This window comes from Vidua chalybeata, chromosome 2, assembly GCF_026979565.1.
Source record: "Vidua chalybeata isolate OUT-0048 chromosome 2, bVidCha1 merged haplotype, whole genome shotgun sequence".
NCBI classification, from domain to species: Eukaryota; Metazoa; Chordata; class Aves; order Passeriformes; family Viduidae; genus Vidua; species Vidua chalybeata.
Window position 1 is genome coordinate 87,164,358 of NC_071531.1, and position 26,001 is coordinate 87,190,358.

Here is a 26,001-nt window from a genome sequence, read left to right on the forward strand (position 1 = left end):
TAATTTCCAGTTCTGCAGGCTGAAATAGGATGTTATATACCTTCCAGAGTCTGATGTAGACATTAGGAACAAGGCGAAGTTGCTAGGAGACCACAGATGGAGCAAGGAGCATTGCAGTAACGCAGCAGCTTTTCACACAGGGCTGATGAGAATGCCTACATCAGCAGTCAGCCCTTCACAGCTTAAAACAAACCAGACAACCTTTTGCTGCTTATGTAAAGATGTACATTTGGATAGAACCATTAAAGCGTTACAAAACCAGCGCACCACAACCTGAATAATAAGCAAGACAAGAAACACTGAAAAGGATTACACAGACAACACTTGCTGCTCTCTCTCATTGTTTTTGGGAATAGCCCCTTCACTTAGAAAATAGAAATCCTATTTAAGCAAACAAATGTTGTCACTTCCTACGTGGGTCCTGGACCCAAGTGGCATATCACTGAAATACAAAGGGGAATACTTAATGAACCAGAAGATGCTATGCACTCTAAAATTCATTGTCCATTTCCATGTTATTTAGAAAAGTGTCACTCACTGTGGCCATAAGCCATTAAAATCTACAGAGCCCTTTTGACTCTTCTGTGCCCTTATTCACAAGTCAGAGCTCATGCTAGTTAAAATTTACCACTTGGCAAGCAGAAATTAGAGTTTTATCAAACTCAGGCTTTCATTGTTTCAGTTGCCATGATCACAGGTATTTAAATAGACAACATAAACCAAAACTAATGCAGCTGCATGGCTGTAAGGTCATACATCTTAGATATGCTAAACTAATGGTTCTACCCATAAAGCTTTATTTGTCACCTATATATGGAAAGTTGAAGTATAGAAAGTCTGGATCACAGCTAAAATTCAAATGGAAAAGCTGTGACTGACCAAAGTTTTAAACCTCTGTTTCAGTTCAGCTCCTTCCAGTGGGATCATCCATCCTGAGAGGTCATTAACCTGTTCACTCTTGAGGTAGGACTTACCTGACAAGTATTAATTATATATTTCATTATAAAGTCAACACTGCAGGCATTTCAGATGAATACAGACTAAATTTACTCTCTTCATTTAAGAGGGAGGTACAGTAACAAGTTTAGCCATACCTGTTCACACTGTCAGTGTTTGAAATTAGATGATGTTAATGCCTACACTGAGTGCAGCCTACAAATCCAATAATAAAATAGCTTTGGCAATGCACATCCAAAGGTTAGAAGCTTCAAGTGTGTCAAGTACTCTATCTTGATAATAAAGAAACAACTGAGCCAATTACCAGATTATGTGCCATGCAAATGCAAGGTCCCATCTACCTCACCTGAGAATAAATTAATCATATTGAAGCCAGTATCAGCTGGAAATGTTCAGCACTACTCTGTTTAGAGTATTTCACAAACTAGTCATTAGAAAGTGAGCAAAAAAAAAGGTAGGGGCATGTATTTGCTTCTGTTTGGGATTACAGTATTTACAGGTCTAATTCTCATGTTATGGTAACATAAATAATTTCAAATATAGATGGAAATTTTCTGCTGTAGCAAAACATCTTGAAATGTGTTTGGAATTGCTGTGGTAGGGCTCAACCATTATGTTTTAGACAGGAACACCTGCACACAATTAATCTAAATAATTGCAGCAGCTTCATGTAAATAGTTTACTTTTCCTCTGAGTTCCCAGTTCTTATCTCTTCATGACCCTATTACATAAACCTTCATACACCACAAAAATAAGCAGATAATTTTCTCTCGGGAAATCTCATTAGTGGAAACTAGGTATGTTTTGTCACAGCAGCCCTTTTGAAAAAAAACTGAAAAGGAGATATTTCTCTTTCTTTGGAATATACACCACACATTGATTAATTAGGTAAGCTTTGAAGCATGATAAAAAGTTATCCAAGTAATAATAGTCTCTAGGAATTCCATATCTGCACTGCAACCTTTCACTGAAGGTCAATGCCCTGGAGAATTCCTCTTACAGTATTATCTCTAGCCATTAAAATTAATGTAATTCCACTTTATCTAAAAAAAATGTAGTAAAGTACAAAGCACATCCTAAACTCAAGTAACACATACTTAAATGTAGGAGGCAATTTTAAATCAATATTTTCAGACTAAAGTCATAAAGCACTACAAGAAATAGCTGTACAGAATATAAATCAAAAGACTGCTTCCAAAGTAAAATTTTATGCTGAAAGGATAAAAATGTATATGAAACTCTACATGCAGTATCTGAAGTAAAAGTCCCTCTTTTGTACTAAGGCCTTAGCTCATTCTAAAGTAATGGGATTTTGCCTCTAGTAGAACTGAGTTTTAAAAAATTACACAGGACCTGAAGCCTCCTCCATCACTGAGAGGGGAATTATCAGCCCATTTTCTGTTACATGCATTTCTTTCTAAGAGGGCAGGCTGCGTTACAACACTGATGATAGGATTTGTGGATTCTGCTATAATACAGCTTGCTCTCTCTTTCTGCAAAATACCAGTTTCTCATTACCCTTCATGTCCCAGGCTGCTCACACAGGTAAAAGGAGTGCTGGCACAGTCTCCATCCTGCTCATGCATTTGTGCTGCCCCTGGCTCTGCTGGAAGTGCCGAATGCCTGAGTTGGTCTCAGCTGCACACCATGGTGCTCTCTCTCATCAGCGTGCTATGAGCTCTGACTCAGAGCAGGGGGCATCAGCTGGATACAAACCAGACCTGCTTCATACACCTGGCCACCATCCTGAGGTCCATCACTGCTCACTGCCCACACTAGCACTGCTCTAAGGGGCAGATTTTCCAAGGAGTCTACAGAGTTGTACAAACAAGTTATTTTTCTGATCACTACAATGAACATCTTCATATGATAACTGTGTACCCACATAACAAGCCTCATTTCATCATCTACTAATGCACTTAAAAATCTTATCCTAAATTCCTGTTTATGTGATATGGTATTTTTTACATTTATTCATTCATTTTTTCATCCTAATTTGAGACTGGAAGTGTGACTTAATAAGATATCCACTGCTATCACAGGGATGAATATTTCAAGAACCAGAAAAAGTAAATCCTTGCATTCTGGTGAATTTAGCATTGAGATGATAACAAAATACATCCATCAAAGCAATTTAAAAAATACATATATTCCATAAACCTTCACACAGGGCAACCTAAAAGTTAAGTCACATATTTAAGAACTGTCCAAACACTTAAACACGTACAGGCTTGGGGCCATGCTGACTTTCCTGAGAACCTTGTTCGAGTGCTTGACCACATCTTCCTTATATCCAATCTGAACTTCCCCTGATGCTGCTTTAAGGCATTTTAATGCACATGGAACAATTGCTGATGGGAATCTGTGGCACAATGGGCCCCTTCATGTGTTTTTTAAAGAAACTGCCAACTAACAAAAATAGGGATCACTCTAGCCGATTTAACATTGTCTGGAAGGCAAAAGTCACGCCAAATGAATTTAGAAATTATGAGTACATTTTTAACTGTGATGATCATTGACATAGCCACTAGGAAAAACTATGCATTCCTTGCCACCTGTAGGAGGACTCATGTGACAGAGTGTAGAAGCTCACAGCATAGACATCCACATTTAGGTTCAGTACATAGATTTCCCTTACAGGCAACTGAAAAAGCACACATTTTTAGGCAGTGATTAATCTCATCCTAGAGTAGACATCTAAACTAGGACAAACTAAAGTAGACTTCTCTAGAAGTCCTTTCTGCAATAGTTTTACAGGGTAAATATATCCACATGAGAGGAACCCTAATCTTAATAAATTTTATTTAAAACAAATCAGAATAGGCCTCTATGAAAGATAAGCTTTATTTTTAAGCACAGCTTCCAGGTTAGGTACCAAGGTAACAGCATTCTACAATATCACCATCCTTCCTGCCCTGAAATCTATGACACCTAAAACTGAAGACAGAACAATTAAGAAATTATGATGAGTTTCTCAGTACCTCTACTTTCAGTTTAAGTATGATGAACTGATTTTTTTTCCTTCTGAATTCTGAAGGACATTTATTAGCACTTTTTAAAAATATTTGGTTATTCCCATCATTTTATTCTATACATATTTCCTCTGCAATGTCTTTATAGTCTTTCTTTTTTTACATGTTTTCTTATGCAGACAGTGAAAATAAGAGGAATTTTCTGAAAAATAATGTGTGGTAATGAAAACTGTCACAAAAAGTGAGTCTCAGAGTAAAACTTACACCTTCAAAATTTCCCTACAATTGAAGCAATGAGTCAAAAGAAAGTGAAAATACAAAGAGGCTCTGGAAGACAGCTCTCCCAGCACATACTAGGGTAGTTAAGCACATAATAATTGCCTATAGTTATTGGAAAAGCAAATAAAATCAATCAAAAATATATTTTTAGTAGGATTAAATTAACATCTGTTTGAAATAGTTTTATATCAAAACTGAAAATGCTATGTCTTCTGGTATCTTCAGTCTTTTAATGCTTGTGTTCGATGAACGTTCACATGAAGCTTTAATATAATTTTCTTCAAGATGCATAGTCCAACATATTTTTTCAGAATGGGATTCTTTTGAATATGTTGTTATAGGACCAAAAGAAGCAGAACAGAAGAGGAACTTGAAAATGTTACAAAAGGACATCTGGTTTTTCCCTCCCTGTACCAAAGTAGGAGACGGAAATGGCATAGCATGGGAAGGAAGCACATTAACACTGAGAAAGAGCAGGCAGACCACAGATTCTTCTTTTATGCAGGTTCACACCGATTTGGAGAAGAGGCCTGTGGCCCTTCAGAGCTGCAGACATAGTGATGCAAGTGTAAATAAACTCTCTGGCACAGAACACAACGAAATGAATCAGGTTCATGTATCACTGACTGAGAATAAAGAGCAAAGGGGTTACCTTAATCGGGCTTCCATCTGGAGTAAGAACCTCTTCTGAAAGCTCCATCATCTTCAATGCCATCAGGGCAATGGCTTTGGCATGACTAAGGCTTTTCTTATGGAGCCCTGCTGCAACGCAGTACGCATCACCTATTGTTTCCACCTGCAGCAATCAGACAAACCCGGTGTTATGGTGTGATAATGAGAGGGGAACCCTGCCATTAGGGTTGCAATCAAATAGTTGCTTAAAATATGTGAGCAAAACATCCATAAATAAGCAATTAGACAAGAGCATAATTACCTGAGTCTGCAAACAGTACAGTGAAAACCCAACAAGGAACAGCACAGTGGTTTATCACCTAATAACCAAAGAAGATTGTCTAGAACAGTGTACGGCATCAGCTGAGATACGACAACATTCTCCCACAGCAGTAACACAGAAAATTGCATTCTCCTAAATGAAAAATTGCTTGCAGCTTCATTTCATACTACCCTGGCTGAGTTGCTGTTGGGTAAGAGTAGTGCCACATAATTATAATTAGTAATTAGTATTTGATATGCTAGAAAATTATATCAGGAAGAGAATTAGAAAAAGCAAAACATCACCATAAAAACCACTAAAGTCTATCTAACTTCTCATTAGTGGGTAGCTCTTCCTGGTATAATTTATGAATAGATGCTATTACTACAGACTTTTGCCTGCATCTTTGTCCCTTATTTTCAAATAAGAATTGATGTCTCTCTCTACCATGCAGGCTGTCTTACTCTGCATTTCCTACCTGCAGGCATGAAGTTCAGCAGACAGACCCCTCTGGTCTCTTCAGGCAGGCCTTACTGCTCTCTTATCCTGATTTGCGTTAAAAAAAGCTGGCCCCCAGGAGGAAGTGGGAGCAAAATGAATTGCAGAAGCCCTCTGGCTCTGGATAAAGGCAGCCTGAGAAACACTGCAGCCCTCAAGGCCTGCAGCTTTATTTACAACATTGTGTTTTGCAGTCTGTTTGCTCACACATCTGTAACAATCTCACACAAAATCCATTAACATGAGCCCAAGCAGATCTTAAGGATTAGTTTAGGTTTTGTGACATAACTAATCTGGCTTTCACCCTGCAAGCAACACTACAGGAATGCTAGAAAATGCTTTGCTTCAGCAAAGACTAGGGTGAGAAGAAAGCAAGCACTGAGAAAGGAGTTATTCAGAGAATAAATGTAGCTGATTCATCTCTCTGCAGAGAATCTACTAAGTAGTATGCCTGGATCTTCTCAGATTAATTTCCAGTATTGATAAACTGGAAATAGTACCTCAATGCAAATAGTACCTGAAATAGTAAGCATTACATGTAAATGTACCCAGAGCATGAACCTAGCACAGGTTGAGCAAACACTTTGCACCACAAAACTTAAGCTGCTCCAAGCCCATTGTGAAATTTGCTACCTTAACACTTCCGGCTGATTGTGCAGGAGGATGTAAATATAGACAAGAAGCTGAAGGTTTCTCCTGAGCTGAGACAGCCATTAGAACTCCTTCAACACCTTTGAAAGCTCCTAATAGTACTTGTATATAGAACAAAACATGTAGGAGCAATCATTACTGCTGTCTGCCTGTTTGCAGATGTCTGACAGGATGTCTTTGCATCTCCAGACAGGATGTCTGTCCATAAGAAGCAGACATTACCAATGCCCTGCAGTTTAGGGTTTAGGACTTTGATTTTCCAAAGATAAATGAATGGGCAAGAATATTGCAATGGCTGGTGAAAAAAAAAAAAAACACAAGCACAGTGAGAAGAAGTATCAGAAGTTAAAGAGATGTTTAAAAATGCTCTAAATTGGAAGGAAGCATTAGCAGAAATCCATTGTCATTCTTTAAAATAATGAATAAACATCAGTAGGAATAGACTCAAAGGAGTTACTACAGAAAGAGCTGAGTCTATGATGTCAAATACAAAAATTAAATACAAATTCTGCTCCTTTTTGAATGACCTAATTTCAGAATTGCTTTTCCACTAAAGTTGGTTGCATATATGTGGAATCACATACTGTTCCCGCAGTGTTCAGACAAAACTACTTATTTTGTTAGCTTCTTCCCCCTTGGAAATTTCCGTAACTGTAATTTAACAACTAAATTCCACACACTGAATGTACTGTACTACCAGAAAAATGGGACTGAAGCTGCCTCATATTCATCTTTATACAAAAATAAAAATTATAATAATGCCATTACTCTTTAAAATGCTTGTCCCTATGGAGCTCATCTGACAGCAATACTGGAGAAGCAGGGGAAGGACTATGACTACTTAGACTGACCTGGTAGTTTAAACTGGATGTGATGAGATAGGCCTGTCTAATGATTTATCATTCTGTAACTCTGTTTTCAGTCACTTCTAGGATTTTCCCCAGCTAAGCATTGAAGCTGAAATGTTTATTATGAGTACCTCTACCAAACTTTAACCTTGGTTCCACCCTTCTTCAAAATCAGATTTGACAAATCTTCCAAAAGTTCCAGGAGTTCCTGTAATTCAGATTGTTCATGGCATTTGCATTTGGTCCACTTGTATGGAGTCATAAAATCATGGAATGATTTTGGTTGGGACATTTCAAGATTATCTAGTTTCAGTTCCCCTGCCATGGACAAAGATACCTTCCACTAGACCAGGTTGCACAAAGCCCCATCCAGCCTGGCCTTGAACACTTCCAGGGATGGGGCATCCACAGCTTCTCTGGGCAGCCTGTTTCAGTCTCTCAACACTTTCATTGTGAAGAATTTTTTCTTTATATCAAACACAGTCACTTTTGGTTCATAACCAGTGACTGTTGTCCTGTAACAACAGGCCTTGGTAAAATGTCTCTCTCCATCTTTCTTATAAGTCCCATTTATACATCAGAGGTCACAAGAAGATCTTCCCTTTTCTACGTGGAACAACCCAACTCTCTCAGCCTGTCTTCACAGGAGAGGTGCTCCAGCCCTCTGGTCATTTTTGTGGCCCTCCTCTGGACTCATTCCAAGACATCCATGTCCTTTTTTGCTTGGGACAACAGAGCTGGATGTGGCACTGCAGGTGGGGTCTCACCAGAGCAGAGCAGAAATCACCTGCCTTGACCTGCTGGCCACATTTTTTCTTTGATGCACCCCATGGCTGTCTTTGGCTGCAAGTACACATTGCTGGCTCATGTCTAATTTTTCATCTACCAATATTCCCAAGTCCATCTTCAGAGGGATGGTTTCAATCCATTCATCCACCAGTCTGTATTAATACTGGGGATTGCCCTGACCCAGATGCAGAATCTTCACTTGGCCTCACTGAACTTTACAAGGGTATATGAGGACATTAAAATAGAGACTACAACAAGAGTAATACATCACACTTCAGAATTTCAGACTGGGCCCCTGAGTGAGTCAGATGCACACAGGGAAGAAGGGAATTTCTCTTGTCTCAGCTGAGGAATAGCGATTGGACTAAAAATACAAAGTACTGCTTATAGCTTGCTCCAAAGTATTGTCTGGGCAGATCCTGAAACTGTGCACACCAGAGAGCAACCTACTCCATAAATATTCAATGTCAATAGGATTAAAAGAAAAGGCAGACACTACTCAAAGTGTCTAAAAATTGCTGCACTCAGGTCTATTTGATACTCTTGATGAGTATGATGATATACAGTAATGAAACTCCAGAGGAAATCTCTACCATGTGATAAACTAGATTCTGAGTTTTTGACTTTGTAATGTGTCTTTTAAGATGCATTAGTAGTAGTAGTATATTTGATTTTTATATTCTTCCTAGATACATATGCAAGAAAAGATATTTTGCTTTCAATCTTTTAAGACTGGAATGCTTTACCCTGCTTCTTTAAAAAAGTTAAATATATTTTGTTCTGAATATTAAAGTTGTTTTTGCATATGATTGACAGTTTACCATTAATAAGACTTAGCATATTTATTTTGGAATTAAATTATAGTTTCTTACTGCTCCTAATAGTTCTAGCTACTCACTGATTGTCTGGCCTACTGTTACCAACTTTTCATCCCTTTTCACTGATTTACACTTACCATAGCCAGCTTCACTGGAGTTTTCATTAATTGGGAATTAATACACAGTACCATAGAAGAGAAGTTGAACTTGTATTTCAAAATTAGAGCCATTTCTAAAAACTGCATAATAGAATTTTTATTCTTAACTAACAAATCAAGAATCAAAGAAACACTGCAGCTACTTACACTGCTATTCAAAAGCCTCCTCTAAAGCCTTCTGTAACTCTTAAGTCACTGGAACTGTCCAAATGTTTTCCAGTCAAGCCCTCAAAAAATCCCATATTAAAGTTAATAATTAGTTGAAGTGGTTGTGTGTGCTCTACAGTTCAGGAAAACTTTCTAGACAGTTATCCCAACACTGAATACTGAAGAGTGATAATGCGTGCAATTGCAGCAGGAAGAAAATACCTTCTACTTTCAAGAAGTCATTTTCTATATAGCCAACTTCTGTTGGTTCTCAGTAGATACTGTATGTCTGCTTTAGATGTGAACAGTAATTTTTACAGAGGGTGAACTATAGTAATTGTCTTGCAGTCACTTATCTTTTAATTCATAACCATTTGAGATGGAATATGATTTGCAGATCAATTTGGTAGCACAGAAGTCAGAATGTAATTTCTCCAATTCTAAAATGTCCAGAGAAAAGAGATTAATAACCTGATCCCTGGGCAGCTCCAACAGGTCCCCTCCAACTACCAGCAGCTAAACCTTGTGTTGTCTTTTGTTATTCAGCTGAGAAACTGGAAGTTTTAGCCAAATGATGTTCCATGGATATAAAGTCAGGGTGTTGTTTCAGTGACAGTTTTTAAGGGAAAATGTGGTGCACTGAAGTAACATCCCTGCTTTGCATCCTTCATCCTGAATTCATGCATATGCACCAGTCATTAACTTTCTGAACTTCTAGAGGTAACAAAAGAACTGACGTGTCACACTTCATTTCACAGAGTGACGTACATGGGGCAGAGATACCATTTTGCAAGTGAAACCTGAAATGGCAGGCTGAAGATTTTTCATCTAAAATATTCAGGAATTCAAACATTCAATTCTAATCAGTCCTACTTAGAACCTTTTTCAAAGCACAGCTTGGAAATAAACATAAAAAAATATAATTGCAGGGGTCACTCTGTGGCAATTCTAATCTGAAATTTCTACTGCAATCAGAAATATTAAATACATTGAAAGAAGTAGCTGGAGGGAGAATTGGTTCTAGTTTTAGTCCTGTCTCTCTCAGCAGGTTTCCTGTGAAAACCTAATATATAATTTGTATTAGAACTATTACAATGGAGTACTCACTACTGGTGTTTTCAGGTAAGAGACATAAATAAGTCTGAGTGCAGTTTGTATGTTTTTAATGGGTTAAATTATACTCATATCAATCAGGCATCTTTATTTACAATCAAAATGAAATACATACCAAAAATGGGTCTGAAAATTCAAAAGTTGCTGTCTTTTTTCAGGAAGAAAACCTACCTTTAACAGCATGTCTTTTGTAGATCCTTCACTTTCCTCTGAAGGGTACTTATGTACTATTGTTTTGATCTCTAAAATACTCACAGGGCTGCATACATATTTATTATCTCACTCGTAAGTACCCATTTAACCTAAAATCATTTATGTCACTGTCCTTTATAACCTGTTCAATGGTGTTTTTTTAAAAATAAATTGGAAATAAAAAGTGAGACTACCTTCCAGTTCAGAATAAAGAACTACACGATACTCCTGCTACACACAGATGACCAGAAGATAGGATTACTTTGGAAAGCAAATATGCAAGAATTGCATATCAAATGTTTGTTAGAGGTTTCTCTTCCTTAAGAAAAGGGTCATGTTTGAGGAAAAATATATTATGCTGCTCAAATTTTTTGTGTGTGTTTTCCTCTGACATATATGGGTAATCTACATAAGTGTATCATACACATAAAGTTTAGATAGAATAACCAGACTTAGATATTCTTTAGCCATGTCTTGATTTCTTACCCTTCTTTTTATAGAGTAACAGATGTTTCTTCCAATTGAATTGAGTTTTCATATGCATCAAATCCTGCTTGTAGTCTCCCCCCTTTCTGCTATTTTAATCACCAGAAATATTTATTTCTGCTTAAGTAAGTATGTGTTCATAATCACTGTAATTTTAAGTTGGCAAGGAAACTTGGAATATTAAACAATTTCTCTGTGCTCCACACCCTGTTTACAGACACAGTGTACAAAGTGTATATGCTATGTTTAGCTGAAGAGAAGATCATTACTAAATTGTTTCTTATCACATATGAGTAATCTGCCAATAGCCTGAAACTATCCTACTGCTGGGAGATACTCTATAAAACTTTATTTTATAAAACTGAAATAATAACAAACAGCAGTTGCAATTATATCAGTTTACTCTTAAAGAGCTTGAGAGTGAAGAAAACAGAAATAATGAGCATGGAAAGGAGTAATGCTTTAGCTAACTGCAGTTTAATGCTCTTCTGTTCATCACTTAACTATTCTCTCTGAGAAAACTAACTTTTCTAGCTTGTTTGTGGGTCATTTTTTTACCTGCACTGAAGAGCATTATTCTCCATCTTAACCTGCCTCTCCTTTTGCCTGTTTCCTATGCACATTTACCTTCTCCCACCAAAATACAGACATAGCGTTCTCAACGCATACAATGTGTATTGAGCAGTTAACACTTTCCAAAATACAGTACGGTAAAAAAAAAATCTAGAATTTTAAAATATATCTGTCTTTTATAACAAAATGTGTGGGGTGTTTTTCCTGATAATAACAGTATTTGCACTTGCATCAACCTACAGTTGATACCAAATGGGGGAGACAGGTCAATTGTCAATTTGCTCTAGGGCTGAACTGCCATCCTGAGTGACTTGTACAGGCAGGATGAATTGGAAGCTTATGAAATTCAGTAAGGACATGTGCAAAGTCCTGTCCCTGGGAAAGAATTTCGCTGGAACTGATACAGCAAACTGCCTGAAGAGTGGCTCTTTGAGAGAGAGACCCTGGGGGTCTTGCTGGGCATTAAATGTCAGCCAGCAATGAGTCCTGGGAACAAAGATGGCCAATGACATTCTGGATGTATGAACAGAGGCCAGGGAAGTGCCAATCACCCCCTACAGCACTCAGACTCAGATACCACATCCACTTTGGGGGTCCTCAGTGCAAGACAGAGATTGATAAACTGGATCCAACTCATTGGGGCCAGCAAGATGGTGGGGGCTGGAGCACCTGGGAAAACAGGCTGGGAGAGCTGAGCATGTCCAGATTGGAGCAGAGATGGTTTCATGACACTTGAGGGGATAGAAGTGGGTCCTCCACAGTGGTGGAGGGTGAGAGAGCAAGAGAAAAAACAAAATCAGCATCCTTATGGATTACGAGCCAGGAAAACCTGTGAAACTTACTGACAACAAGGTCTTACTCAGATAAAAAGAAGCTTTTTAAAGCAATCAAGCATCTGCAGACAGTGAAGATTTTCACAGATGCTTCCGCAAATATGAGGATAAGGAGCATAATCTTTTTATTTTAGGGGGTAAATCTCAAAATGAAAATGCTAGAAAGATGTTTGCTCTATGTGCCTGACATTTCATTAGTAGATCACAAGGCATCTTTTACTTCTTCAAGCAGCCACATTCAGTACTATCAAGTACAGACCATTATAACACACTATTTTGGCAAATTCCGAGGTAATCCAAGCTTTAACTATATGGTATGCCCTGTTCTCAAATATAGCTATTAATTATGTTACTAATTGTTTCAATGGGATAGAGCAATGATGAGGTGTTTTGACAACAATCATCATATTCATTTGTATAATTTATAGAAATTCAAGCTTTGAATTAATCACTAAAGTGTTCTAAGGGACCCTATTGAGAGACAAAAGAATATCTGTGCTCAGTGGTGATGGGAGTTACTCCAGTGGCACTATAACAAAAATCAAAGAAGGTAGGAAGAAATAACTTGAGTGGATGCTGATTGTATGAGAGAAATTAAAATTAAGTAAAAATTCCTTTAGCCCAGTTAAAATACACTCTGTACATTAACCATAATATGGCATCAAACTATAACATTATTAAATAAGTATAAAACACATGAAAAGTAGATGACACTAGCAGGGAAGAAGCAATATTTCAGCTGCAGCTGCATCTTACAGACTGCAAGCTGCTAAAACGTAGCAGCTATAATCTACACAGGTGAGATTCAGTTCACCTAACCAGAGATGTGTCTAATACAGCAATTTAATATGAGCTATTCTCTCCCAATTCTCTTCATAATCAATGAACAGAATGGGAACTCTTGCAGTTATCTGAGCTGTGCTAAGAACCTCCTTCAGAAAAAAAAGTCTGACACACAAAAAAATTCACACTTACCCTATAAAATCAAACTTCCCTCTGCTGACTGTGAGGATAAGTCTTAATTATTAACTCTATGCTAAAAGTAGCATATTTTCACCTCAGAACTGTAGGAAAAGAAAGTATTAACAAGACTATGTGAAGAGGCAGTAGGGCAGATTGAACATGGAAGGTCACAGAGGCAGGTCAATTTTAAAAGACGGACATGACACGTTCTGCTAAACCAAATAGTCCTTTAGGAAAGTTGATCTCTAGACTGTCAGATCAACCAGTGGAAAAACTTTCTACACTCCATAGATCAGTTTTCTTTCCAGTCTTCAAGATTAATCCAGAACAGCGTTTATTGGAGGTATGAACCTTAAGTGATTCTTATGATGACCTTAAAAATAAACAAAATCAATGCCTTCTAGCATATTATTTTGATCTGAAGACTTGGATTTCGTTTCTTAACAAGCAAAGTCAGAGTAAGTTCTATACATACTCCTCAGCCTAGACTTACTGGAGCATATATTAGCTTCCTGTACACCCAGGCTGCATTTCCATGGGAGCATATAAATATTGAAGGAGATGGTTTTTTAAGTTTCATTCCATCATGAGGCCAAAATACAGGATATGAATGGACATTGCACCAGAAATTATCAGGGCCTACAGTAAAGACCTATGCTTTCACAAAATATTCATTATCCTGTTTATCCATATTTCATTCCATCTGCAAGACTGAACTACACAGTACCTCAAAACTATATATTTCTTTTATGAAAGCTGAAATGTCTTCCCTCTAAAGGAATACAGTGAAATTCAGCCTTGAAATGAAATTCTTGCAAGTCTAACTATAAAGGAAACCTTTGAAGTTATTAGTATCTCCCAAAGGCTTTTCTTTCATCTGTTTTTTATCCTAAGTTGTACAGCAGGAGAATAAGGAAAAGGCTGTGGTATATAGCAACATGGTGCTTCATATTTATCATTTGGGTTTTGTTGTTCCTGTCCATGACTTCTAGTCCAGCAGCAAACAGGACAGGTTTTAACTGGTATGGGACAAAGAAGAAAATGGAGATTCTCTCCATTTTAGTTTTAAGTCAGCAATCTCAGCATTAATCACAGGAACAATTTATTTGATATCCATATTCTCCCTCAAGATCTCACTGACATCTGCCATATTTCCTTCTACCCAAATCGTTCCCACAGTATCTCTGCAGATCAGTCATAACCTTACAACGTTCTCATTCACGATGGAACTCACATTATCAAGCATCAGTCACACAAAAATGAAGCTTCAATTGAGTCTACTCATGTGTAATCTTTCTATAATAACTGAAGACAAAAATGAATTTTCAAGGCATGACGTATTCCATCCTGAATTCTGCAAACCTCGTTTTTTTCCATTTAGTACAGCAGGATGCAAATGTGTGTATCTTTGCTTAATTGCCTGCATCCATGCCCAGATTGTGATTTGATATGCAAGACCCCTCCCATGTTGTCATCAGCATGCTTTTCTGGGCATTGCCTGAAAAAGAGGTTTATGTGGGCTACTGGCTTAGTTCATGAAACTCTCAGAAGACTCTAGGGGAGCTCTGTGCCTTTGAAAGTGCACCACAGTGGGCATGTTCCTGCTCCCACAGAGCACAGCGCTGACTGCTAGTGCTACGATACCATTTGTCAGCACAACAGCAAGATCCTGCTTAGCTCAAAAAGTCCTGGATCTTGCCATGCATATTTTGGCATGCAGGTCAGGGGATGTTATTAATCACTAAGCAGAGGGAGAGCAGATGTGAAGTATTTTGGGCAGCTTATGGTACAAAGACTTGAACAAGTCATTTAATCTAAAACACAGATTCTAAGGAAAGAAATAACAAATAAACATGCCAGAGGGAAACCAGATAAGGTTATTTCCCTGAGAAATTAAGTGTGTGTGCTCTTTCTCTGGAGGTAGTGTAAGTGCAATTCAGAAAAGCCTCTGAGCTTGGAATAGGTATTCTTGATCCTGAGGTAGGTCTAGATCCACATTTCTGTCGACATTGCAAAGAGTGAATACCATCCTTTTTCAAATTAAACAAAACCTGTTTGGGTTTTTGCTGTTTCTGAATACAAATTAAGGTCTAATTCTGTTTACATTTTAAAGTTTTCTCTAAGTTTTTTTCTACAGCAAAGATTTGTCAGCAAAGCTTTGAAACAGTTGAATTTTGCAACACTGTTGAAGCTTAACAATATTAGTCAGCATTAAAGCACTCTTTATAGATTTCCAAATCTCTGGTATATTATAAAAACTTTGCACTTTGGAAAGGATTATAAAGTTTTCAAGATAGGATCTGAGAAGGCAATTGTTTTCAAAAAATGTCCTTCAGTTTTTAGTTACTGTTTCACTCTCTTAGCTTCTGTCTCTAATATTTTCAAAATCAATTCCTAGGCAGTGAAATCTTGTGCCCAAGTTTCAAGGTAACTTTGCAACACTTTTATGACATGACATTCTGCTTTTGGAAATACTTCAGGAAATCCTCCCATGTGAGAAGGGAGGGATTACAGGTGCCCACCTATGAAGTTCAGAACTCTGTTCTTGTAAAGCTCATTTTTCAAAAGAAGTGACTTCCTATAAAACCATGCTCCTTTCCCAGGAGCCTAATTAAGAAGCAATTGCTCTTACCAGGCCTGAGGGCATTTTATTTTTAGCAAATTTAATGATGTTACATACTGGCAAGTTCAGGAGCATTTTGCAGGAAGAGCTGTGTTTGAACTCTTTCTAAAGCACCTTAGCAGTCTTCAGCACAGATCTTTCAGTATGCAATATATGGAGAAACACTTTTATCTACACTGTAATTCAGAGTGCTACTTCCTTTACAGAAGAAAAAAGACAAACAATATTTGCCATGTAGAATTACTACCTAGTATCTTAAAAGAGGGGTTTTTTTTCATTAGTTAAAAGAGTCATGTCAGAAGACTTGCAGTCTACATGACATCAGCATTAGGTTTCCACACAACAGCCACAGAACACAAAATTCATAGCATATAAATGATTTCTATCTTCTGTAGGCAAATATGAAACTACAAAAATCAGAACAATTTTCTCTGATGAACAGAAAACTTCCTGGCTGCATTCTGCCTTATTGCAGTATCAAAGTGCAGAACTGTTTAAAAAAATAAGAAAATATTAGAATAATAATGTATGATCCAAGACACACATTTCAGTTTAATGTGACTGTCCTTCTCCCGATCTAAGTGTGGTCTTAATTTGTCTTAGGTATCCCCAGTATTTAAACTCCTAGTGAACCAGAATATATTTCTCAAGGTTATACAAGCTTTAATTTATGTGTCCTGAAATTCCTATGTCATCTAGTTTCTATTAGCTTACTTAAGTATCCTCCATGTTCATTTAAATAATTTAATACATTAAGGTACAGTTATGAATGCTATTTGCATGAATGAAAATGTTGCATCTTGGTACATGGAAGTCCAGCCAGACTGCTTAAAAATGAAAAGAGCCAAAGCAGATGGAAAGTGAAATGAGTTTTCTCCAGTCCCTCAGAGGTACTAAAATTTAGAAGGTGGAAGAACTGGATAGAATAAAACAAAGGACATAGCATCAGGGAGACCTGTGTGCTGCAAGAGGGAATGCCCTTAGCTGTGGTTCTTGTCTGGCCACAGTATGTGGGCTTGCTCCTCAGTTTGGAGCAGGGAGGACACCCTTCGTGGTCCTATTCAAGTTAAAGCTTATAGCCAGGCTTCACATACAAACTGAGGACTTGAAAAGTGCTCCCAAGGACCTGTAAGCTGGACACAGACTCTAAAGCTCCCATACAACCTGAGAGAAATGGACCAGGGCAGTTACAAACAAATGTGTGTGTTCCACATGAGAGAAAAGTGAAAGAAGAGACCAAAAAAAAAAAAAAAAAAAAAAAGGCATTACATACAAGTATGGTATTACTGAAGAAGTAGAGAAGTAGTTATACACAGAAAAGAGAAGTAGTTATATACAGAAACAGAAGTCCTAGGCTTTTTAGAGAATTCTTGGGTGATGTATTGCAGGAGAACATGCACACATGTTTTAGTGCTTTGTGCAGGGTTGTATGTTTATAAAGCAAAGAATAACTCTTCTGGAGCCTGACTGTCTGTTTGCTTCATTTGCAGATCTCCCTGAAGACAGTGTAAATTGTCCACAAGGCTGGAGAAAAATACATGCTTAAAGTAATGGGAAGTCTTAAAATATTCTTGAGTTCTTGGGTGGTGTTACATCAGATCTGCAGGGAAAATCTGTGGAACATTTTGTGTATAGCTGCCCTGGCTTTGCTCTAACTTCACACTGGAGTGAGACATGCAAATGTTCCAGCAAGTCCAGGTATAGGCAAAGACTTCAAGGAGGAGAAAGTGTCAATAGCCAGCTCAAAGACAGGAGAAAGAAGGTTCAGGAACCCTCTGTGGTGGGACCCAAACAGAACTGTGTGCTGAAGGCAGCTCTACCAGGCTGGGTGGCACTGCAGAGAGAGCGAGCTTCTGGGCTATGGAATTTTTTTTCTATTGCCCATTTTCATCTATTACACATTCAAAACCCACTGACGCTAAGCTATCGGGAAGAAGCAACACCTAGTGCACTGGTAATCCTCAGAACTGCACCATTCCATTTTTAAAAAAAGGTATCTTGTAATATTTTATGTGTTCTGTATTGCCCATGTAAGAGTATCACTATCATTTTATATATCTTAATTGCATTTCCTGCATTTTGCAAATGCCTAAGCTGAAGTTTAGAATTTCAAAACTTCTCAAAATTGGCATGTATTTGCACAGAACTTAAAACGTCAAAACTGGAAAGATGGCAAAAATAGTGGCCACAGATTTTACATGAAAACTTGGAGACTATGTTTTTTAACTTATGAAACATAAAGCCTGGAAAACTTCAGAATAATCTGAAGCTCATGACCCTGCTTATTGAAGTATTCTTTAGTCATTATAGCACTGATAGTAAGGTTGAGAACATTTATTCGAGTATAAGTATGTCCAAATACTTGTATTTGAGTACAAGATGTATTAGTTCTCAAGAGGGGACAGTCATGGCACTGAGAATGTACTGGTATTTTCTGTAAAATGAGTACAGATTTCTGCAACTTGAACTACCAGTACAGAAATGTAAAGTGATATTCTTAGAAAATGGGAGTTTAAAATTATGTTCCTAAAAGCATTTTATCACAACCTAAATATAAACATTTTTCAAAACTGTTGAGTATCAGTCTTGAATGATTGCAGGAAAGTCCAGATTTCCCATCATTTTTTAGTCTTGGGTCTTTACAATGAGCAAACATTACAGCTGTGTACAGTGTTAAGCATATAAAATCAGAAAATAAAAATCTAACATACTAAGTGTATCACATTGCCAGGAATAAAAGCCCAAGGAAACTACGTGTGGTACCGCTCAGAGAGAGTGCCAGTTTAGCCAAATAACAAACCCAAAAAGAAAGCAAGAATCCATACAATGAAGTTGTGGATTCTGACTGTAAAATGAATGTATGTAATTATATTGTCTTATATAAATAATCAATAAAATTTCAATTTAAATGTTTCCGATGAAGATGCATAGCAAAGAAATTCTGGCAGCTGACCACAGTTCATTTTCAAAAAACATTTAGGAATCTCTGCTTAGACAAGTAAAGTGGGACTTAGGACTTCAGAGAAGGTGAAGTATAGTGTCAGAGAAAATCTGCAATGCTTTCAAGGACAAATTCTGCCCTGTTTAGAGAAAGGACAAAGAAACTAACACCTACAGGATCAGGCCTGGTTTTGCTCTGTTTAGCTCGACACTAGTCAGCCATGCAGCCAAAAAAAACATGCACAATAAATGCTGCCTTTACACAGCTAAAGGGTGCAAGAGGGAAATATTTCAGAAAGGAAACTGAGGGAAAGGAGCTGAGAAACCAGGCCTACAAAGGCAGAAGGACTCAACAAGAAACAAATATTGTAAATGAGCCAATGTCAAATACATATTACATGAAGGAGAAACAGAAGCTGTGGGAATCTTAAGCAGGGAAGATATCAGGCTGCAGAGTTAAGTTTAAATGCCAGAAGACATGGCTGCAGCATATCTAAATAGCGTATTTGATAAAGAGATGGCTTAACTGAAGCATCATTTCCCAGTACTTGTCTGATAAACAACAGGAACTCAGAGGCAGAGAAAAACAGGTCAAAACAGTCAGGCCAAAAAGTCCATATTTTACCCAAAGTCACAGTTTTCAAAATGTACTGAGATATCTCTCCCATGTCTTCTGCTCCTGGAGTCCATGCTTCTACTTGCATGTCCCCAAACACCAGCTTGCCAAGCATCTGCAGCTACACTGACCTGAAATGCACTCCCTGCTTGACTTTTTCTCCCACTCCTCAACTCCAAGCCAAATATAATTAGCTCTGATAGTCAGCGGCCCCAGTTTCCAAATGCATCACCAGGTCTCAGTTCTTTCACCTCCTTGTTCTGTGATTATCATGAGCATGTCCTTCCTAACCTTTTCACCAAGGCTATATGTCAGCAGATTCTTTCCCAGGTTTCACTCTCAAAACCACAGATTCTTCTAGATTGGTAGAACTGTCACCCAGGCTCATACCACCGTGCATCTCAATTACGGCGATGTTCTCCCTCAGCCTGGACAAATGTAATCTGTCATTGTTGTTATCCATTCAAAATGCTGCTGTGAAATTCATCTTCTGAGCCCATCATCTGTCTGTGTCATTCTTATCTGTGCCTCCATCCACTGGATAAGCTTTCCCTACCTCATCAGTTATAGCTACTTACTTTAACTTCCAAGAAATTTCAAAATCTAACTCATCACCCTTCAGCTCTCTCCAAGTATTTTCAGTCTGTATCCAAGAGCTTATTATGCTTGCCCTCTACGTCTGATTCATTAAATGTGAGGATCTTTGATCTTTCTGTGCCATATTTCTCTATGAACATCCCTGGATGTAGCATGAGACAAATGAAAATATTATGTTCATTGCCAGATTAGAAGCAGTGGGGTTCAGAACACAAAATTCTGTAAGAGTAAAGCTGGGTAAAAAATTTAAAGCATGGAATTTATTTATTGTATTTTACTTAATTTTCTGTTTACAAAATGGTGAATTTGGTATTCAGATGCATCCACCAAATAATCTTTGCAAGTTATACTTACCATGCTGCTTAAAAACAAGCAAATTTAAAAAATTTATGTATTTAGGTCACATGATAAATTTCTGTAGCCTAATTACACAAGTATATCTTTGAGGTGGGCTGGGTACAAATAGTGGTGACTAAGTATCTAAAATTCACTACCTGACAATAACTTATAAAATCATAATTGTAGTGGTGGTGATCGTTCCTATGCATAAGTAGGAATTATGTTCTTAGTGTTCTCACAGGACTCAACCAACCTTCTTTACAATCAGATTATAGAGTTTTGCATACTTTATATCTTATTCCCATGCAACCATAATTTTCAACAAAAGATATTTTGAATGCTTCAAAACAGCTGAAATTAATCACCTGGGAACACAGTGAGTACACCCATGTGAACACACAGCATGTGAAGCAGGGTCACTAGGTATCCTCCTGACTCTGGGTTAGAAGTTCCTCAAGTCCTGTTCTTGAAGCTGGGTCATAATCCAGTGCAGCCACATCAGATTAATACAAACTGAGATCACACTCACCATCTTTTCCGACAGCACCACCACAACAGTTTTCAAATTAGGGCTGGTACCTTCCACTGCATTCATGTCCCAAGATGGCCTTTGGCTTCTGAGCATTAGCAAAACAAATCCCTAAACCAGGAGCTCAAAACTTCTTTATTGGCATAACAAGTGTACTTGTTTACTTTGGTAAACTGCCCTACCAACCTTTAGCTATACCATTTTCAGTTCTACCTGAGGTATATGCTGTAGCTTTTCAGCCATGATAATTATTTAGGTGGATAGTAATTATCTTTCATTTCCTTTTAAAGTGCATTAAAGGCTAGAAGTGAAAGGAGCAGGACATTTTTAAGACTTTTTTCTCTACAGTTTATCAACAAATACTATATTAAATACTTTGAAAACTGTTAGTTTGCAAACCTTATTTATGTAATAAAGTCAATATATAATTTTGCAACCACATCTCTTTTCTCCTGTGCATTAACATACAAAAGAGACTTCCTCTATGTCTTCTATCACAAAATTAAAGGCATTCCATATACAAAACAGTGTGTAGGTTTCACAGGATAATTACACTGCTAATATCTTCAGTGCATTTATTAAATTCTACATCCCCCTTTTTTTCTCTCAAATACATACTGGACACCAAATCCATTTAAGAGAAATGAAGATGAGTTCTCTAATAGGACCAACACATGTAACATTTCCTTTGGAGCATGGCACACCAGCACCATGTCCCATTCATTACATTTACTATGCATAGACATCTGCTGACCTCTTCCTGTTTTTCAGTGGAAGTCGAAGTTCCTTATAATAAATTTTTTTAGTGAATGCTCTGCTCCTTACGGAAAATTTTAGTTCTTTCAAGGGAAAGATAAATGCCTAGACCCTAAACCATTCAAGTTGAAAGTGAGTACCTCCCAGGAGCTGCAGCCTGGGTTAAGATTCACCACTGTGCACTTCTTCATTGTTAGAATGCTGTGGCTGATGTCTCATCTAAAGGAAACCAGGCTATAATATAGAAGATGTGTATTTCTATAAGTAAGTGGGAATATGAGGCCTATATTCCCATGGGAGTACCATGATGACAGTTTCATATTGAAGCATTTGAGTTTCAATGGTCATATTTCAGATCTGGGTTTTCTTACACATAAAAATATTGCCTTCATATTTTTATGAGGAAGGTCTGCAATTTAGGAAGAAAGCTACGGGGACTTTTTCTGCCTTCATTTCAGTAATCTTTTGCTAGGTTAGGACTTGAGCTGTTACCTTGTAGATGTCAAGGAATCCACACTGGTGGTCGAAGCGTGTGTAGAGCTCGTTGAGCATGCTGATGACCTGCATGGGCGTGCACTGAGCACAGATGGCAGTGAAACCAACAATGTCCGAGAAGAGCATGGTGACATCATCAAACTTCCTGGCCTGAACCTGCTGCCCCTGCCACAACTGCTGAGCAACCTCTTCAGGGAAAATAGAAATAAGGAGATCTACTGTCTTCTTTTTCTCCTCTTCCAGGGCTTGGTGTGTACATTCTAGCGTTGCCTTCAGCTTATCCATTCGTTTTTTCAAGCCATCCTGTGCCTTTGCTTGCTCCCCAACCAGTATGACATCACGAGTAGCATCATGGATAGGTATGTCCGAAAGATGGAGGCCTCGGCCCATCAGCTCATCCAACTTGTCCACACAGGGGGAACCCAGGAACAATATCGAGTTTGATTCTGGCACATGAATCATTTGTCCTTTAATTTCCATCACCTGTAAAACAAACAAACAAAAAAAAATAGTTCAGACAAGGGAGGAAAAATCAGCTTATAGATGTGGATCCTCATTCTACTTTCTCCATCTTTTCAGCTAAAACAATTAACTGTAGCCTTTTATACAGAAGCCTCTTGCACTTACCTACTCAAGTAATGAGACTCACAGTCTGCTCACCAAATTGAGTCAGGAAATAACCTAAACTGACACAAAAGTATTCCCAAATCAGATGTTGGATTTTATTTGTACCCAATTAAATAAGAAAGCAATAATATGTATTCTCAGAGTGACGTCTAAATAATGCTCCTGGAATCTACCTGGACTTACAAGCAAATTTTAGAGTTGTTCTTTCTCTGTTACTTAGCTGTAAATTACAAAAAGCAAAAAAGTGAAGAGAAATTGCAACTGTCTGAAAGCAGGTTAGTGAAATGAAGTGCCTTCTGTTCTTTTTCAGCAAAATATCTAATACAAGTCAATTGTGACAATTTTATAGAGGAATCAAATAAAAATAGGTGTAAAAAACTGCTCTATAAAATAACAAAAGGCATGGAAATATACTAGTCCTGTTTCCTGTTTTCCTTCTCATACGCGCAGCAGAGTTGAAGGCTGACACTCAGAATCTGCAGATTTCTTAGTAATAGAGCTTCATCCAATTTGTGTCTGTGGGACAGCAGAAGCTACAGAAGGGAAGGAGCATCAGGTGCTTCATGACTCTGGTTTAGGGCTTTTGCATTTGCCTGTTAGATGGCTGGATGTTTTGAGCGCTGTCCAGGGGTTGGTATCACTGCGGCCGTGCATTGTTACCTCTTGCTCCATGACGGCAGTCAGGCACAAAACTACTGGACTGAAATTGACATTGAAAACTAAACTAAATCAGACAAAGCGGTATCTCTTTGTAAATACAGCTTGCCGTAGCCTCTGTCATGAAAAACAACCCCATTAATGTTTCTATTCCAGGAGTGCACAAAGACCAGGGCAATACTGTCCTAGGTGATCTAAAATACCCACAGACCTTACCCTGAGGATCTCATGCTCAATACAGGCACAACACACAAACCTTGTGCACCTAAGCAGCATTAAGCACCATAATGCCTTGTATCTGTGTTTTCTATTCCACATAATATCTTGAAATGAAAAGGCCTCCTCCAGTCACCATTTTTTCATCATGTAGGTATTAGCTTGCTGTCACATGATTCACTTGTCATTTAATCCTCCTTCCATCCATAATCCTACCAAGCAAAATGGAAAAACCTCCATCAGGGAATCCAGAGGTGTCTGTAATAATGATTTAAGTGTCCAGTGGTCTGAAAGCTCCTGCTGAGGTGACAGGTAATCCTACATGGTACTCCCATGTATGGAGGAGATTTTAGGAAGCTCCTCTTTCTATCAGTTCTTTTTTTACATCAGGTAATACACCATCATTGCAGACTCTATGGCAACAAGGGAATTGAGCCTATCCTGTCCCTATTGCCCTGTGCCTTCTCTGCTAGCAACCTAACATTCAGCTTCTGATGTCAGCCAGGGAACTCAGCAAGTGAAAATAAATGCAAGTCATTAAAACTGTCAAATTTTCTAATTTATGTTCCTGCACACCTACTAATATTTACATTCCTAAGCCTTGCTTCCTCAGCTTCACTCTGGGACATTCATCTCTGTGAGAAAGCTAGTCAGCTAACTACATGAGCTGATTTAATGCTCCATGGCTAAGTGTTCTTTTTCTACTTTTGAAACATGGCTCCCTGGGAAATAGGATGCTTTCTTCATGCATGCAGCCCCATGCTTTCAAAAGGGCACACGCAAAATTGTTTTAACTCCGAAGTACAAGTTGCCAAACATGAAATACATGGTACAGCATTTCTTAATTCTCTCCCTATTTTGTTCCCCTGTGCTGGAGAGTTTTCTGTTTGTAGAATTTCACTCGAGTGCAAAATAAAAGTATCTCATATTATCACTTGCCTCTTCCATCTCCAGGTGAAAACAGGGTCTTTTCAGCTCAGCTCAGGAGAGTGTGACCACAGACCCTGGCTGAGCCAGCCTGGCCTGAGCTGCTTGTCAGCAAGGCAAGGCACCTGGCTTGGAGGTGTGTTTCTCCTGTTAACCTGCTGTGAGACTAGAAGAAAATCAATGCATCCCCCTGTGCTCCCACTTCGCCTCTGTCAATTTGAGGTGTTAAACTCTTTGATGTGATCGCTGTCTGTGTTAATATATTGTGCCAACCTTCCCCAGCTGGACTTTTCTCAGGAAACACTGACTGTGTAAATAATGTACTAAACAGGCACTCTGAGTCCTCTGCTTTGCTTCTGGGTAACCTCAGGCAAATTATCAATCCTGACTTCTTATTTGGCCTTTCAGCACAGCAGGAACAATGCTACTGACCACCCTATAAACTTTGAGACTTATATGTAAAAAGCAATAAAGACAGACCATCCTGTAAAATGCCTAACTAATAATAATCAAGTGAGCTGCCCCCTGCTTCAACAAGGTTGAGTGTTTCCAGAGCGTTTTGAGAAACTTTTGCAAAGATATTCTCCCTACACAACTGATTAGCTTCCTAAAACTATCAAAGGTTCAGTGATATTTCAGCTTTATCCCCTAAATTATCACGTTTTCTCCTTAACAGGAATTGTTGATGTTGACATTTCCTATCACTTCTTTCATGTTACATTAGTGATTCTGTCGTCCTTCTCTCTCTTGATGACTGATGGGTGTTTTAGAAAATGGCCTGCCAGTCTCTTCAAGTTGCCAAATCAGGGAAAAGGACAGCAGAAAAAAAACTGCCCCAGCTTTCCTGGGGAGAAACACTCAGATCTTGTAAAGAACAACAGTAGAGAAGAGTTAAGACTGCATCACTTTTATCAGCTTTTGCAAAGCCCTTTCCTTTCCAAGAAGTTTCAGTGATGAATCAGACACTTTCTAGCAGACTTCAGTCTGCAGCTGTGATCCAGGATGACCTCCATCTCTTTTCTTTGATTTCTCATGCTTTTTATATTCTTTTTATCTTAAAATATAGCTGATGTTATAGGATATCAGGTCTGCCTGAAACTTGCCATAGTAAGTCACACTTCCGGGCACTTCCCCAAAGCTGGACAGCTTTATACCTGGACCATAAGCCTACAGGCAATCAGGGTGGCATCATCCATCTTTCTTGTAAGTAGGAAAAGATAGAATCATTTCTGTCATCAGTTATATTTCACTACTGCTACATTTTATTGCCTTCCTCTCTTTTTAATTATATTCTTACTGAATAAAATGAGAATAATTCTAGCATTTTCAGAGTACATTCTCCTGATTTACAGTGGTGCAAGAGAACATTTTGAAAAGAGCAATTATATATCATATTTTACAGTCTTATGTTGCAGTGAAATGACAGTGCAGCCTAAGTAGCTCCAGGATGAAAAACAAAAAACCTATC

At 38.1% G+C, this 26,001-nt stretch overlaps 1 protein-coding gene across 1 annotated transcript in view; it reads right to left on the bottom strand.

Annotated features, from left to right (window-relative positions):
- GUCY1A2 (guanylate cyclase 1 soluble subunit alpha 2) overlaps positions 1 to 26,001 on the bottom strand; it is a 133,395-nt gene that overhangs the window by 35,146 nt on the left and 72,248 nt on the right. Inside the window, exons 5-6 of the mRNA XM_053935310.1 lie at positions 22,104 to 22,589; positions 4,861 to 5,004 (exon numbers count right to left, since the gene is read on the bottom strand). Coding sequence (XP_053791285.1) covers positions 4,861 to 5,004; positions 22,104 to 22,589 — 630 coding nt within the window. The remainder of the gene's footprint in view (positions 1 to 4,860; positions 5,005 to 22,103; positions 22,590 to 26,001) is intronic.